General features: G+C 50.5%; 1 protein-coding gene across 1 annotated transcript; it reads left to right on the top strand.

Moving 5' to 3' along the window:
- Window positions 1–14,121: 14,121 nt before the first annotated feature.
- On the top strand, window positions 14,122–15,797 carry LOC119298405 (purple acid phosphatase 2-like). Its single transcript, XM_037575822.1, has 2 exons — window positions 14,122–14,599; window positions 14,698–15,797. The coding sequence occupies exons 1-2, from the start codon at window positions 14,122–14,124 to the stop codon at window positions 15,585–15,587; spliced, it is 1,368 nt and encodes a 455-aa protein (XP_037431719.1). The 3' UTR covers window positions 15,588–15,797.
- The last annotated feature ends 1,853 nt before the right edge of the window (window positions 15,798–17,650 follow it).

Genomic DNA, 17,650 nt, shown 5'->3' with positions numbered 1-17,650 from the left:
GTGCTGCACAAAGTGTCAGATAATATATGCGAAAAAGGATCATAGCATAAGGAAACTGACAAGATGTGCGGGGCACATGAACTTTACTAGTGCACGGGGTCTGCGCCCGGCTCTGTACAAAGGATTACATGCAACAGCGGCAAGACTTGTACAGAAAGGTGGTTGCCGGACAGGGTCCGACAACCGCGCCTTACGGGTAAAACTTACGAAGATGCTCGATGTTCCAGGAGTTGCTCACCGGAATGCCATCTTCGGTCTCAAGGCGGACAGCGCCGGGCCTAGTGACTCGTTTCACCCGATAAGGGCCTTCCCACTTCGGTGTCAACTTGTTGGAATTCTTGGCCAACTGAACGCGCCGAAGAACAAGGTCGCCTTCCTCGAGACTCCTGGCATTGACTCTGCGGCTATGGTAGCGGTGCAGAGCTTGCTGGTAGCGAGCGGCTCGCACAGCAGCCTGGAGACGGTCTTCCTCAAGGAGCAGCGCGTCATCTTGCCGCAACTGCTCTTGCTCGAGCTCATCATAAGCGAGCACTCGAGGTGACCCGTATACGAGTTCCGTGGGGAGAACTGCCTCCGCTCCATAGACTAGAGCGAAGGGTGTCTGGCCAGTGGCTCGATTTGGCGTCGTCCTGATCGACCAAAGAACCACCGGCAGCTCCTCGATCCAGTTTCTTCCGCACTTGTGCAGCCTGTCGAAAGTTCTGGTCTTGAGGCCTCGCAGCACTTCAGCGTTTGCCCTCTCCGCTTGACCGTTGCTTCTTGGATGAGCAACAGAAGCGAAGCAGACCTTGGCGCCAAGATCTTGGACGTACTGCATGAAGGTGCGGCTCGTAAATTGTGTGCCGTTGTCGGTGATGATTCTGTTCGGGATCCCGAAACGGCAAACAATCGACCTGAAGAACTTGACTGCTGACTGTGCTGTCACCTTCCTCACTGGTTCCACTTCCGGCCACTTTGTGAACTTGTCGATTGCAACGTACAAGAACTCAAAGCCCCCGACAGCTTGGGGGAAGGGGCCGAGGATGTCGAGCCCCCAGACCGAAAATGGCCAGGATAAAGGGATCGTCTGGAGAGTTTGAGCTGGCTGGTGTATCTGTTTGGAATGGAACTGGCACGCTTCACACTTGGTTACTTATGCAGTTGCATCCTGGAGGGCTGTCGGCCAGAAGAAGCCTTGTCGGAATGCTTTGCCGACAAGTGCTCTTGCGCCAATGTGGTGACCACATAAGCCTCCATGTATCTCTGCCAACAGCTATTGTCCATCTTCCCGGCGAATGCACTTCAATTTCACACCGTTGAGTCTTATTCTGTACAGTGTGCTGTCGACAAACTTGTACATACTTGACTGCCGGGCTACTTTTTCAGCTTCTTCTTGCTCTTCGGGAAGCTCTCCTGTCTGAAGGAAACGGACGATCTGCTGCGCCCATGCTGGAGCTTGCGGCTCAACAACAAGGACTAAAGGCATATCTGTTGCTGCGGGAACATCCGCTTCTACAGCAAGATCCTGCGGCTCTGCCGGAGCGTGATATTCCCCGGCAAGCTTGCCGGAGCAGAACTTGTCGGGAGCATTTGCTTCGACGGAACAAACCATAAGGTTTGCCGGAGCAGACTGCCCCTCAGCATCCTTGGTGTTGATCTTGGGGACTTTCTTGGCGGCGGCTTCGGGGAGCTCTGCCGGAAAGTAGTCACCAGAAACCAACTTCCTCTTCTTATTCTGTCCAGTTGATGGTGTCACGGAAGGTTGAGTCAGCTTGAGCACAAAGATCCCTGGTTCCACAGGCAACTTTAGTGCAGCGCATTTTGACAGGCCATTAGCAATGTCATTCTGAGCTCTTTGGATATGCTCCATTTGTAGGCCATCAAAGCGCTCTTCTAGCTTCCTCACTTCATCAACATATGCTTCCATCAACGGGCTCTGGTAGTTCTTGTTCACTTGGTGGACGACAAGCTGCGAGTCACCCCTGATAATGAGCTTCTTGATCCCAAGGTCGGCTGCTATTCTGAGACCGGCAAGCAATCCTTCATACTCTGCAGTATTGTTGGTTGCTTGCTCTTTGGGAAAGTGCATCTGGACTACGTACTTGAGGTGCTCTCCGGTGGGTGCGATAAGCAGCACGCCAGCACCGGCGCCTTGCAGCGAGAAGGCACCATCAAAGTACATCAGCCACTCTTTGCTTGTCTCCTTGACGGGGATGCTCGTCTCTGGAATTTCCTCATCTGGAGTTGGAATCCACTCTGCTATGAACTCTGCCAATGCCCTGCTTTGGATTGTTGCAGTGCTCTCAAACTTGAGGCCAAAGCTTGATAGTTCCAATGCCCACTCGACAATCCTGCCTGTTGCTTCCGGATTCTGCAGTATCCTCTTCAGCGGAAAGCGAGTGACGACTGTGATCTCGTGTGCCTGGAAGTAATGGCGCGGCTTTCTCGAGGCCATGAGAAGGCCGAAAAGCAATTTTTGCACACCAGAGTACCTCGACCTAGCCCCCTGGAGAAGGGAGCTGACAAAGTAAACTGGGCGCTGCACCATCTTCTTCTGCACGTCCTTGCACATCTGCGCAGATCCATCTTTGTTGGGACCAGAGCTTGCCGGACCAGAGCTTGTCGGAGAAGCCCCCTGCTTGTCGCTGGATTCACTTGCTGCGGTTGCTGGCTCATCGTCTGCCTCCCTCTCCGCTACTAACGCAGCACTAACCACTTGATTGGTTGCCGCTAGGTACAGCAGCAACCTCTCTTGTGGCTTAGGTGCGACAAGTATTGGAGTGGAGGACAGGTACCTCTTCAAGTCCTGCAGCGCAGCCTCCGCTTCCGGAGTCCATTTCATTGGACCTGCCGTTTTCAATATTTTGAAAAACGGCAGGGCGGGCTCAGCAGACTTAGAGATAAACCTGCTGAGAGTAGCCACGCAACCGGCAAGCCTTCGCACATCCTTGACGCGCTTTGGTGCTTCAATCTGCTCGATGGCCTTAATCTTGTCGGGGTTGGCTTCAATTCCCCGCTGAGACACAAAGAACCCGAGAAGCTTGCCGGAAGGGACTCCAAACACGCACTTCTCGGGGTTGAGCTTGAGGTTGATCTTGCGCAGATTTGCAAAAGTTTCTTCTAAATCTTGGATCAGGGTAGCCTTGTCCTTGCTCTTGACCACTATATCATCCATGTAGGCTTCCAGATTTCTGTGTATCTGTGGCTCAAAAGCGACATGGACTACTCTTGCAAATGTTGAACCAGCATTCTTCAACCCAAAGGGCATTCATACAAAACAGTATGTGCCACAAGGGGTGATAAATACGGTTTTCTCCTCATCCTCTTCTGCCATGAAGATTTGATGGTATCCTGAATACGCATCAAGAAATGAAAGCAAATCACATCCAGCTGTGGAGTCAACAATCTGGTCAATGCGCGGCAAGGGAAATGGATCTTTGGGACAAGCTTTATTGACATCAGTGAAGTCTATACAAAGCCTCCATTTCCCGTTCGCCTTGCGCACGACTACAGGATTGGCCAACCACGTGGGATGGAGCACTCCTCTGACAAGGCCTGCTGCTTCCAATTTCCTGATTTCTTCTGCAATGAACTCTTGGCGCTCCACCGCTTGCTTCCTGACTCTCTGCTTGATGGGCCGCGCATGAGGACAGACGGCAAGGTGGTGCTCGATTACTTTCCTGGGAACACCGGGGATATCAGACGGTTGCCATGCAAACACGTCGACATTCGCCCGCAGGAAAGCAACGAGCACGCTTTCCTATTTGGGGTCAAGCGTGGCACTGATGGTGAAGGTACCACCAGTGCCGTCCTCCTTGGCGGGCACCTTCTTGGTCTCGGGTGGAGCTGCCATCGTCTTCTTGCACTTGCCGGTGGAGCTCGATGGTGCGTCCTCGATGGTAGCGCAGCACTCTGAAGAGGTGCGCTTGCCGGAGTGGGCATCAGAGCTCTTGCCGGACTTGGCCTTCTTCTGCCCCCCGGGAGCTTCAGCGGCAAGCGTGTGGTGATCAGCTGCGGCTGCTGCTTCCCGGTAGATCTTGTCGGCGCAGATAAGGGCATCCTTCTTGTCGCCGGGACAGAGATGACACTTATCGGGCCTGGCATTTTGAGCACGTTGTATGCATAGTGAGAGGCTGCCATAAACTTGGCGAGCGCTGGACGGCCAAGGATCCCATTGTAGGGTAATGGAAAATCGGCAACGTCAAATGTGACCCTCTCAGTTCTGAAATTCAGCTCGCTGCCAAATGTGACCGGCAGCGTGATCTTCCCTTTCGGCTTGCTCCTTCCTGGGTTGATTCCTTGGAATGTGCCGGTCTCTTCGAGCTCGCTGTCAGGGATCTGGAGTTTGTGAAGGACCACGGAGGAGATGAGATTCAAGCCGGCCCCGCCGTCAACTAGCATCTTTGTGACCTTGAGGTTGCGGATAGTTGGTGAGACCAACATCGGCAAGCACCCGACCGCAGTTACGCGATCAGGGTGATCCCCAATGTCGAAGATGATAGGCGTGCTGGACCATTTCAGGGGCTTGCGTGACTCTATGGATGGCTCTGCTGCATTCACTTCTCGCATCCACTGCTTGAGCTGGCGGTGCGAAGTATGCAGAGAGGCGCCACCGTCAACGCACAAGACCTCTGTGGCTTTCTGAAATTCCTGCTCATCGGCCTCATCGTCATCCACGTCTTCGTCATCATCGTCATCTTCATCCTTGTCGCGGCCGCGGGGAGGTCTGTCTCCTTGCTTCTACTTGGCCTTGCCGCGGCGTCCTCCCCGGCTGGGGCGTTTCTTGCCGGATCCACCGGTTCCTTCCTGGGCCTTCTCTTTGTCGCGTCGCTCGTATTCAGCTTTCTGCTGCTCAGCAAGTTGTTCGACCTTCTTGCAGTTCTGGAGATCGTGACCCTTGGTGCGGTGAATCTTGCAATACTGCCTGCCGGAGCTGTCCTGCTTGTCGGCGGCCGCCACAGGATGGGCCTCCTTGTCGGAGCCACCAGCCTTAGCTTCCTTGGCGCCACCTCCGTTGCCGGTCTGCTCGACAACTAGCACTTCCTTACCCTTATTCCTTCTGTTGTTCCGCCACCGGCCTTTCCTTGCCGGGGCGGCATCCTCACTGTCAGATTCTCCTGCTCCTGTACTCTCTCCGGGGAGCCTCCTCCCCTCTTCAGCGCGTGCACACTTGTCAGCCATGGCATAAAGCTCACTGACGTCTCTGATTTTACACATCGCCATCTCCTCCCTCATCCTTCGGTTTCGCACGTTTTGATGGAACGCGCTAATGATCGCGGCGGGGTGGACGTCTGGGATGTTGTGCTGTACACGGCTGAATCTCTGAATGTACTTGCGCAATGGCTCTCCTTCCTTCTGGGCAAGCAGATGAAGATCGCTCTCTTGGCCATGTGGCTTGTGGCTGCCTGTAAAGGCGCCGACAAACTGATGGCACAAATCAGCCCAGGAGGATATGGAGTTGTCCGGCAAGTGCATGAGCCAGGATCTGACATTGGGCTTGAGCACCAGCGGGAAGTAGTTGGCAAGTATCTTGTCATCCCGTCCCCCGGCAGCCTGCACCGCAATGGTGTAGATGCTGAGGAACTCCGACGGGTGCATCTTGCCGTCGTACTTCTCCGGCACGTCAGGCTTGAAATTCTTTGTGCTGGGCCACTGGACTTGCCGCAGCTCACGGGTGAACGCAGGACAACCTACCGCGTACGGCAGATCGCCTGGTTCCCCTGGCGCATGCATGTCAATAGAGAGCCCAGCGCGCTTGTCGGATTGACACCGCGCTTCTCTTTGGCGCTCGATGCGGGTTCGAGCGTCTTCTTGTTGTCGTTCATGGAGAACTTGGCGCTGGTCGCGACGAGCTCGTGGGTCCGACGACGCGGTGGAGCCGCTGTTGGGGTGGACCCGGCGAGTCGGCGATTTTTGCCTTCGTAGCGGAGAGTGCATGGAAGTCGCACCTCCCTCAGTCTTGTTGCCATCGGCTTGCGTCCGGCTGTCCTGCCGCAGCAGCGAGGTGCTTGGTCGCCGCGCGGTGTCGCCGTTGGCGAAGCCGATGAGGCTCTGGATAGTGGCCCTCCATTCGTCGGTCTTGTCCGCCGTCGAAGGAATGTCCAGGAGCAGCTGGGCCCGCGCCAAGGCTTCTGCTGGGGTGGTGGGCGGCGGAGGTGAACGGTGCGAGGAGAGGGGCGTGCTCGGACTCCTAACCAAGTTAGAAGGAGCAGCGTCCCGTCCCGGCGACCGTACCTCGCTGGGGCCAGCATGCTGGCGTGCATGCTGGTCTTGAACGCCACGCGAACCACCAGCTTGATCTTGGGTCAGCGGACGTATGGCGCTGCGAACGCCATGACGCTGCTGGTCCCGCGCATCTTGAGAGGGACGCGGTGCGCGCATGGACGCCGACGTCTGTGCCGCCTTGTCCTTGGACTTGGCAGCGCTGTGGGCTCCCTCGTCGATGCCCATTCCTCCGCCGGCATCCATTCCACCACCCGTTTGCTCCGGAGGCGGTGGAAGCGACGCGGACGGAACAGCTGCCTCCAAATCCTTCTTCTTCGGTGGCATGTCGATGAAGACGATGAAGATTTAGCTTGCGTGCACGCTGGATCGGGTTCGCACAATCTCGACGCCCCCTACCTGGCGCGCCAGAGATGTCGGGGGGATGCTGATTCCACCAACACCTATGGGGACAGGGCCCCTTTCGGTTCGGTGGGGGGCGGAGAGCGCACAAAGAGCGGATCGAGGCAGTACACGCGGGCGATTTTACCCAGCTTCGGGCCGCACGGATGCGTAAAACCCTACTGCTGCTTGTTTGTGTATATTGGATTCTTGCTCAGGAGCGATGGACGCTGCCAGACTGAGTGTGAGAGTTTTCCTGGTGTTGAATGAGCCGAACTGGCCGAACCTCCTCTACGTTGCGCTTGGGCCTCCTTTTATACTTTCAAGGGGTTACCCACAGGTGGCAACGTAGACTAAAAGGGTAGAAATGGAAAAGGATGCGGTAGGTGCAGCTACCGCTACTGTGGATACAGTGCACCCTACCTAACTCTGACGGCAGGGGACAAGGGCATTAAATGCCTGTCTGAGTCTCCTAAACAGTGCAAAAGGTGACCGTTAGGAGCGCCACCGTTTGCCACGATGGGCTTCTCTTCATCTCTGCTTGCCACCACGTACCCCTAGCTGCACGGCCTCCTGCCACATGTGCTTGGGAGAGCCCTAGAGCGACACGTTAGCAGGTGTGCTGGAGCGCAGGCACGAAGTGGGGGTTTCCCGCGGCAAACTCCTTGCCGCGGCCGTCGTCTTGTCGCGTCCGGAAGCTTGTCGCTCGCCGGATCTTGCCGGGACGCAGGGCGCGTCGCGGCAAGCTTTCTTGGTATGCCTTGAGTGGCCTTCCCGGCAAGCTCCTCTTGCCGGGGTCTTGTCTCTTCCCGGCAAGATCCTCTTGCCGGGGCCTTGGTTGGCCGTCCCGGCAAGCTCCTCTTGCCGGGGCCTTGGTTTGAGTACTTTGTTCTTGAATGGTCTTCAAGGGAACCACGGAGGGTCTTGGCGGTCACCCGGCAAGCCTTGCCGCGGGGCGCTGCAACTGCCCGTGCACGAGTTCGGGATACTAGGGTACCCCTACTCTAGTACACCGACAATGATGGAGCGTGTCATAATAAACTGAACGGTGGAAAGTTGCATGGCAATATATCTTGGAATGGCTATGGAAATGCCATAATAGGTAGGTATGGTGGCTGTTCTGAGGAAGGTAAATGGTGGGTTTATGGTACCGGCGAAAATTGCACGGTACTAGAGAGGCTAGCAATGGTGGAAGGGTGAGAGTGTGTATAATCCATGGACTCAACATTAGTCATGAAGAACTCACATACTTATTACAAAAATCTACAAGTCATCAAAAACCAAGCACTACGTGCATGGTCCTAGGGGGTAGATTGGTAGGAAAAGGCCATCGCTCGTTCCCGACCGCCACTCATAAGGAAGACAATCAAAGAAATACCTCATGCTTCAAATTTGTTACACAACGGTTACCATACGTGCATGCTACAGGACTTGCAAACCTCAACACAAGTATTTCTCGAATTAACAATTATCAACTAGCATGACTCTAATATCACCATCCTCATGTCTCAAAACAATCATCAAGTATCAAACTTCTCCTACTATTCAATGCACTTTATATGAAAGTTTTTATTATACCCATCTTGGATGCACATCATATTAAGACTAGTTTTATTACCAAAGCAAATTACCATGATTTTCTAAAAGACTCTCAAAATAATATAAGTGAAGCATGAGAGATCAATAATTTCTATAAAATAAAACCACCACCATGCTCTAAAAGGATATAAGTGAAGCACTAGAGGGAAATTGTATAGCTCAAAAGATATAAGTGAAGCACATAGAGTATTCTAATAAATTCTGATTCATGCGTGTCTCTCCCAAAAGGTGTGTACAGCAAGGATGATTGTGGTAAACTAAAAAGCAAAGACTCAAATCATACAAGACGTTCGAAGCAAAACACATATCATGTGGTGAATAAACATATAGCCTCAAGTAAAGTTACTGATAGACGAAGACGAAAGAGGGGATGCCTTCCGGGGCATCCCCAAGCTTAGGCTTTTGGTTGTACTTGGATTTTACCTTGGGGTGCCTTGGGCATCCCCAAGCTTAGGCACTTGCCACTCCTTGTTCGAAAATCCATCAAATCTTTACCCAAAAACTTGAAAACTTCACAACACAAAACTCAACAGAAAATCTCGTGAGCGCCGTTAGTATAAGAAAATAAACCACCACTTTAAGGTACTGTAATTAAATAATTATTTATTTAAATTGGTGTTCAACCTACTATATTCCAACTTCTCTATGGTTCATACCCCCCGATAACAGAAAATCTCGTGGAGCTGTGATGTAGAACCAGTCCCGCTGCCACAATCCGGACACCTCTGGGAAGCAACCCTCAGGCCATGGAGCGTCAGCGATTTTGCTTATTAAAGCGCCTCCACACGCTGCATGCTGCTCCTCGATCATCTTCGGCTTCACATCGAAGGTCTTGAGCCACAGGCCGAAGTGAGGGGTAATGCGGAGGAAGGCCTCACATACGACAATAAATGTCGAGATGTGAAGAAGGGAATCCGGGGCCAGATCTTGAAAATCTAGCCCGTAATAGAACATAAGACCCCTAACAAAGGGATCCAGAGCGAGGCCTAGTCCTCGGAGGAAGTGGGAGACGAACACGACGCTCTCGTTGGGTTCGGGAGTAGGGACGACCTGCCCTCGGGCAGGCAACCGATGCGAAATTTTGGCGGTCAGATATCTGGCCTCTCTCAACTTCTTGATGTCCTCCTCCGTGACGGAGGAAGGCATCCACCGACCTTGAAGGTTGGATCCGGACATAGTTGAAGGTCCGAAGCACCTGACCTGAGTTTTGGGTGTTAGAACTCGAGGCGGGGGAAGGATTTGATTGAGCACGAGAGGGAAAAAAGAAAAAGCCTTGTCCCCTTTATAAAGAGGGTGAATATCAAGCGTCCTCCTCGTGGCCGTTTGGAGGAGAGCATAAAGACCTGGCTATGGCGTGATGTCAAGGAATCCGCCTCGTGAAACACGCTGAGATGGGTTATGAAAATGATTCAAATAAAGACCTGGCTATGGCGTGATGTCACACTACGGGGTACGTCAGCAGATTAGATTTGTGGAAATATTATTCTCTCTACGGTGGTATGTGGAACTTGTTTTGCAGAGCCGGACACGATCCTCGTGTTCAAAATCTTCTATGAAGTATTCGGAGGAGGAACCCGCCTTGCAATGCCGAAGACAATCCGCATGCCAGACTCATCGTCATTGAAGCCTGGTTCAGGGGCTACTGAGGGAGTCCTGGATTAGGGGGTATCCGGACAGCCGGATTATATCCTTTGGCCGGACTATTGGACTATGAAGATATAAGATTGAAGACTTTGTCCCGTGTCCGGATGGGACTCTCCTTGGCGTGGAAGGCAAGCTTGGCACTACGAATATGTAGATCTCCTTCCTTGTAACCGACTCTGTGTAACCCTAGCCCCCTCCGGTGTCTATATAAATCGGAGGGTTTAGTCCGTAGGAACAACAACAACAAAAACAACAACAACAACAACAACAACAACAATCATACCATAGGCTAACTTCGAGGGTTTAGCCTCTTCGATCTCGTGGTAGATCAACTCTTGTACTATTCATATTATCAAGAACAATCAAGCAGGACGTAGGGTATTACCTCCATCAAGAGGGCCCGAACCTGGGTAAACATCGTGTCCCCCGCCTCCTGTTACCATCCGCCTAGACGCACAGTTCAGGACCACCTACCCGAGATCCGCCAGTTTTGACACTGACAATGTTCTACCGACGCAGGGCTTCGCCTAGGCACCGCTACAGTATTATCGAGGTGGACTATGGTGGAGGGGGGCACCGCACACGGCTAAAAGATCAACTGATCAATTGTTGTGTCTCTAGGGTGCCCCCTGCCCCCGTATATAAAGAAGCAAGGGGGGGTTGCGGCCGGCCTGGAGAGGGGCGCGCCAGGAGGAGTCCTACTCCCACCAGGAGTAGGACTCCCCCCCCCCCCTTCCTAGTTGGATTAGGACTTGGGAGGGGGAAAGAGGAGGGAGAGAGGAAGGAAGGGGGGCGCCGCCCCCCTCTCCTTGTCCTATTCGGACTAGGGGGAGGGGCATGCGGCCTAGCCCTGGCCGCCTCTCATCTTCTCCGTAAAGGCCCACTAAGGCCCATTAACCTCCCGGTACTCCGGAAAAATCACGATTTCACCCGGAACACTTCCGATATCCAAACATAGGCTTCCAATATATCAATCTTCATGTCTCGACCATTTCGAGACTCCTCGTCATGTCCGTGATCACATCCGGGACTCCGAACAACCTTCAGTACATCAAAACATATAAACTCATAATATAACTGTCATCGAAACGTTAAGCGTGCGGACCCTACGGGTTCGAGAACTATGTAGGCATGATCAAGACACGTCTCCGGTCAATAACCAATAGCGGAACCTGGATGCTCATATTGGCTCCCACGTATTCTACGAAGATCTTTATCGGTCAGACCGCATAACTACATACGTTGTTCCCTTTGTCATCGGTATGTTACTTGCCTGAGATTCGGTCGTCAGTATCTCAATACCTAGTTCAATCTCGTTACCGGCAAGTCTCTTTACTCGTTTCGTAATACATTATTCTGCAACTAACTCATTAGTTGCAATGCTTGCAAGGCTTAAGTGATGTGCATTATCGAGAGGGCCTAGAGATACCTCTCCGACAATCGGAGTGACAAATCCTAATCTCAAAATACGCCAACCCAACAAGTACCTTCGGAGACACCTGTAGAGCACCTTTATAATCATCCAGTTACATTGTGACGTTTGGTAGCACACAAAGTGTTCCTCCGGTAAACGGGAGTTGCATAATCTCATAGTCATAGGAACATGTATAAGTCATTAAGAAAGCAATAGCAACATACTAAATGATCGGGTGCTAAGCTAACGGAATGGGTCAAGTCAATCACATCATTCTCCTAATGATGTGATCCCGTTAATCAAATGACAACCCATGTCAATGGCTAGGAAACTTAACCATCTTTGATCAACGAGCTAGTCAAGTAGATGCATACTAGTGACATACTGTTTGTCTATGTATTCATACATGTATTATGTTTCCGGTTAATACAATTCTAGCATGAATAATAAACATTTATCATGATATAAGGAAATAAATAATAACTTTATTATTGCCTCTAGGGCATATTTCCTTCATGATCTTGCGTGATCGTAGGAATTTTTTTGAAATACTGTGTTCCCCAACACACATATGTTGGTGGATCCCAACCTAAACTTATAAAATCAATGTTTCAGCTTATCCTGATATCTTTTATTATACGTGCCAACTCATATTTTCATTAACCACCCAAATGGGGGTGATTGAAAGGACATCCGCCCCAAATGAGAGTTTTGGTGTTAATGTCAATAGTGATTAGACGACTAACTATTTTTTGACTATGCTTTTAGTATATACATCATTGGAAGTGGAACATAAAGTTGGTCGGCAACCCCCTAAGCTAAAATATTAAAAGAAGACGACACATCAATTTTCTACCAATGGTTTCTCATTTTTCTGGTCATAGGCACGCCGTACCATTAAGAGGGGTTACACCATGGATCAAGTGTGGAACTAATGAAAACGATAAGCAAAAAATACCACCCACATCCCATGAGAGAACAGCCACTGTTCATTTGTTAATTGCCTCTCGAGCAAGTAAGATTATTTGCCTTAAAGAAACACAATCTGATTAGTTGGACTATCTGACTAATATATGGTCATTATCTGACTTGATGATAGAAACCTCCGTAAAGTCAGATAATCATTGGGTATTGCCTAGATTACCTGACTAGTTGGACTATCCAACTATCATATGGCCATTATGTGACTTGGTAACATAAGCCTATGTAAAGTCAGATAATCGATTTGCCCAGATAGTCTGACTTCGCTAGAACACACAATGATGGGCAAAAAATTGGGAAACCTATTTAAGTCTTTTTCTTCCCCATGAGGAAGGAGACGACACCATTCCTCTTTCCTCCATTGATTCAATCTTCAACCTTCGATTCCTCCCTCTCTAGCTAATTAATCCACACCATACTTTAGAGAGTCACGGAGGACACACGGGTCTACCAATCTGTCCAAGAAAAACTCAAGTTCATTGATTCCTCATGAGCTCCTGGCAAATCTTGTCACTCTTGGTTTTGTGGGGAACCCTAGATGGTTGGTGTTACCTGGGAGCGTACAAGTTGTGTGGTTGTGCCCCAGGCTCGTTTGTGAGGGTTTGGAGCTTGCCCCAAGAGATACCCTTAGTGGAAGAGAGCCAAAGCATTCATTGCTTGTGGTTCTTGGAGAAGAAGGTGAAACATTCATTATAGTGGGAGCATTTATTGCTCCTCATCCTCTACAATAAAGATTAACACACCCCCAAGCGTGTGAACTCCAGATTACATCATCGTCTCCATCGCTTTTAGTTGTCTCTTTACTTGTTGTTTCTACTTTCTTGTGTCTTTCCTTGGGTAGCTAGCTAGCATGTTGATACGCATCATATAGGGTTGTATCACTTAGTTCCATCTTTATAGAACTTATAATTCCACACTTATCTCTAGAAGCAACTAAGAAATGCATTAAATAGTAGCCGCCTATTCTACCCCCTCCCCCTCTAGGCGACATTATCAGCCTCTTTGATCATTCAGAAATAAAGTTTGTAAAACAAAAGTTAGAAGCACTGACAAAGAAATATATTTTAGGGAGTTCAGTTTTACGAGTTTGAATAGGAACCCTTTTTAACTCAAATTTGATGGCGCGTTTTCTTTTTGCGGGACTAAAATTTGGAGTTCAGCTAGAGATGCTCTTACTCATGACCTATCAACGACCCCTAGCACTAATTCCAACCTACAAAGGCACTAATTAGTTAAGCTAACAAGCATTAGGCGTTATGCATAATGGCGTGGTTTGTAATCGGCACCTCGGAAATTCCGTTAAAGATTGGTGGGTCAATTCTTCAGGCACGAACATCCCTTATCTAAAAGCCATAGCTTCTTTCGTCATGCTTGTGAGTTGGATGATTTGGAACGAGAAATGTCCACGTCTGCCGCCACAAGAGTGCTTCATCTCCAATCCTTCTTCACTTGATTAAAGAGGAGGCCATGCTTTAATTTGGCCAAAGCGGGTGCTACGAAACTAGGGAATGTAACTTTAGGAGAGTAATTATTCATGGTTGTAAGGTGTCATTGTAACAAAAACTCCTTTCCCTCCTTAATTAATCAATAGATGAGACGAAGCTTATGCCTACGTTTCAAAAAAAAAGATGTTTATTAAAACGTAACAATTTTTCTTTCAAACACAGCAGTATTTCTAACGGGGCGAGCAGATACGATTTTTTATATGCAGTTCTTGTAAGCTATTTTTTTATATGCGGTTGACAAGCTGAAACAAACAAACTGGATTCTACAGTAAATCTCAACTAACAACACATATTCCCCGCTTGGGGGAGAGCATATTCTACAGTTGCGAATCAGCACGCCTATATATATTTGGCGTTCGATCGATCTCAGCGGCCGATTAGTAGAACGAACCCAAGATGGAGCGTGTGCTCGCGGTGCTCTTCCTCCTGGCGGCGCACGCCGCCTCCGCGGCCGCCGGTGTGACGAGCCCGTACCGGCGGAGCCTGCAGATGCTCCCCGACATGCCGCTCGACGCCGACGTGTTCCGGCCGCCGCCTGGCGACAATGCGCCGGAGCAGGTCCACATCACCCAGGGCGATCTGACCGGCCACGCCATGACGATATCCTGGGTTACCCCGGAGCACCCGGGCAGTAACGTCGTCCGCTACGGCCTCGCCGCCGACAACCTCAACCTCACGGCCGAGGGCACCGTCCAGCGCTACACCTGGGGCGGCACCTACCAGTCCCCCTACATCCACCACGCCACGCTCACCGGCCTCGACCACGCCACCGTCTACCACTACGCCGTCGGCTTCGGCTACACCGTGAGGTCCTTCTCCTTCAAAACCCCGCCCAAGCCCGGCCCCGACGCGCCCATCAAGTTCGGTCTCATCGGTACGTATCATCATAGGGTATTAGGGTTCTTTCTTGGTGCAGTGCAACCAGTAGATTGATTAATGTTTGCGAGTCGTACGTCTGTCCAATGCATGCAGGTGATCTCGGCCAGACGTTCCACTCCAACGACACGGTGGCCCACTACGAGGCCAACGGCGGCGACGCCGTGCTCTTCATCGGCGACCTGTCCTACGCCGACAACCACCCGGGCCACGACAACCGCCGCTGGGACACGTGGGCGCGCTTCGTGGAGCGCAGCGTCGCGTACCAGCCCTGGATCTGGACCGCCGGCAACCACGAGATCGACTACGCGCCGGAGATCGGCGAGACGGCGCCGTTCAAGCCGTTCACGCACCGGTACCCCACCCCTTTCCGCGCATCCAACAGCACCGAGCACCTCTGGTACTCGGTGAAGATGGCGTCCGCCCACGTCATCATGCTCTCCTCCTACTCCGCCTACGGCAAGTACACGCCGCAGTGGACGTGGCTGCAGGACGAGCTCCGGCGCGTGGACCGGAGGACGACCCCCTGGCTCATCGTCTGCGTGCACTCGCCCTGGTACAACACGAACGACTACCACTACATGGAGGGCGAGACGATGCGCGTCCAGTTCGAGCGCTGGCTCGTCGACGCCAAGGTCGACCTCGTCCTCGCCGGCCACGTCCACTCGTACGAGCGCACCCACCGCGTCTCCAACGTCACCTACGACATCGCCAACGGCAAGGCCACGCCGCAGTTCAACGCCTCCGCTCCCGTCTACATCAACATCGGCGACGGCGGGAACACCGAGGGGCTCGCCAACAGCTTCCGGTCGCCGCAGCCGGACTACTCCGCATTCAGGGAGGCCAGCTACGGGCACGCCACGCTGGACATCAAGAACAGGACCCACGCCTACTACGAGTGGCACCGCAACCAGGACGGCGTCAAGGTCGTCGCCGACAAGGCCTGGTTCACAAACAGATACTACATGCCAACCCACACCAACTAGATTTAGATACCTACCTTAATTAGTCGATTATTAGTAGTATACCTGTTGAGAAATTAATTAGCAACAAACGTGTATTCGTCCCTTAATTAGGTTTTTTTACTATATGTGGTACTCTACTTAGGAGGAGAAATTAAAGAGATCTTCTCAAGAAGATAAGGCATACCCCTCAAAAAAAAAGATGAGGCATACGTGAATCATCAGTTTTGCATCCCTATTTTGGTTTTAAACAACAGTTTTGCTAAAGCACATCTAGATGTATCATAACTATTGCACATCTAAGTCCTATGTCATTGATCTTACATCAAGATTCGTGTGGATATTTCTCCTTTTTTTTCACTTTGTGCTTGATATGCAGTAACTAGGACACACCCTTTTTGTAAATATACAAAAACGTAGTTTAATGAACAGTTAATGATCAGTTTTTTAGGTACTAATGATCAGTGTTTACGAGGGAAGGTTTAAAATTGATGATCAAGAAACTGAGATGTACATAGATGATCAAGTGAGAGTCTTCTTTCGAGCGGTTACAAGTTTGGTACATTCGATTTACCGTTTTATTCAATGGTTGTTGCTTACGTGCGCTAGTTCTATGGGGCCTTGGCATGGCAATTTACTACAACAAGGTTCATTCGGCTTTGATGAGGAAGGGGCGATAATGATAGTGCACCTTCTGCTCGCTACAATGCTTGAAATTGTCGCTAGGTAGTTCATAGACCTGGTTCTAAGTTTCAATCGACTAACTTTAGTTTAGAGTGAAACCTATCAAAATCACTAATTAAGGAGCACTCTTTGTAAACGTCACTCCCACCTTCCCGGGCTGCGACAAGTGGCAAATTTTCCTTTTTTCGTAGACCCATTTATTCAAAACGTTTTCCTTTTTTCGTAGACCCATTTTCACCTTTGAATTTCTTGCGTTGAATATTCAAAACTAGATCCCATGTTGATAACTTTTGACGAACTTATTTTCACGAAAAAAATCCGGACGGAAAATAAAGGAAACGCGCTATTTCGTTTTTGAAAGGCACGGCCATGCCTCTGGCAGAAGCAAATCTGTGTCTCTCGCGGAAGTAAATCTTTGTATCTCGCGGAAGTAAAGCCATGCCTCTCAGGAAAGGAAAAAAAACGTGTTATTTCCGTTTCCTACCTCTGGCGTAAGCAAAACCGTGCCTCTCGCGGAAGGAAAAAAACACATTATTTTTTTCAAAAAAATTGTTCAATAGCTAAAAAGGATCGATGAAACACCGAAAAGCCAAAAAAAAAGCCGAAAACGCTTGTGGAAAAAAGTAAAAATTTCAAAGGGAGTACCTAGAGCGCGACACATGGCGGTGGTCAGCCCACCTCAAGTGACCCTTGGGGAGGCTTCCAAACGAGCGCTCCTTTGTTAGTTGTCAACATGGGCTGTGAAAGTGCGAGGGGCTTCTTTATGTTTCTGTTTTCTGGGCTTTCTGCACTTTCTGGGCTCTGTGCTTTGGGATCTTTTCTCAATTTATTTTTGTGGATATGAAGTTTCCACACTCGCACTCAAATGCACCCTGAACAGTAAAATCAAAGAATAAAGTACAAAACTTCAGAAAAAAACTTTTGTTGCAACAAACTTCGTTGAATTGTCTTCTCACATACGATATTTCACGATAAAATAACATTTGTGAAGGTCCGGGCAAAAATAACGAAATTGATGCTCCAAAAGGACTATTTTGTAAAGCATTTTGGAGTGCTAATGTTTTTCCCAGACATCCCGAGATGTCATTTTATCACAAAAATTTTCACGAACTGTTCCTATCGCGAAGGAGACCGGTGAGTCGGTGGCCAGCGTATCCGCGTCCACGTCCACGTCCGCTGACAACTTCGAGGGAAAGTAGAACACGGGAGGCCGCCGCCGCTTGGGTCCCAGGAAAGCTACCGTAGGTGCGTCGCCGGCTTGTACAGCCGATGACGTGACTGGTTTCTTCTTTTTCTTAGATGACCCTGGCCTAGGCGTCCACGGAAGCACCCTTCCACTCCAGCTGATGCATCCTCTTCGCCACACTCCGATGAGCGGCGCAGCCGGACATAGGGAAGATACG

Source organism: Triticum dicoccoides, chromosome 5A, assembly GCF_002162155.2.
Source record: "Triticum dicoccoides isolate Atlit2015 ecotype Zavitan chromosome 5A, WEW_v2.0, whole genome shotgun sequence".
Taxonomy (NCBI): Eukaryota; Viridiplantae; Streptophyta; class Magnoliopsida; order Poales; family Poaceae; genus Triticum; species Triticum dicoccoides.
The sequence above is the reverse complement of the archived record's forward strand: the minus strand, read 5'-3'. Positions and strand labels throughout refer to the sequence as shown.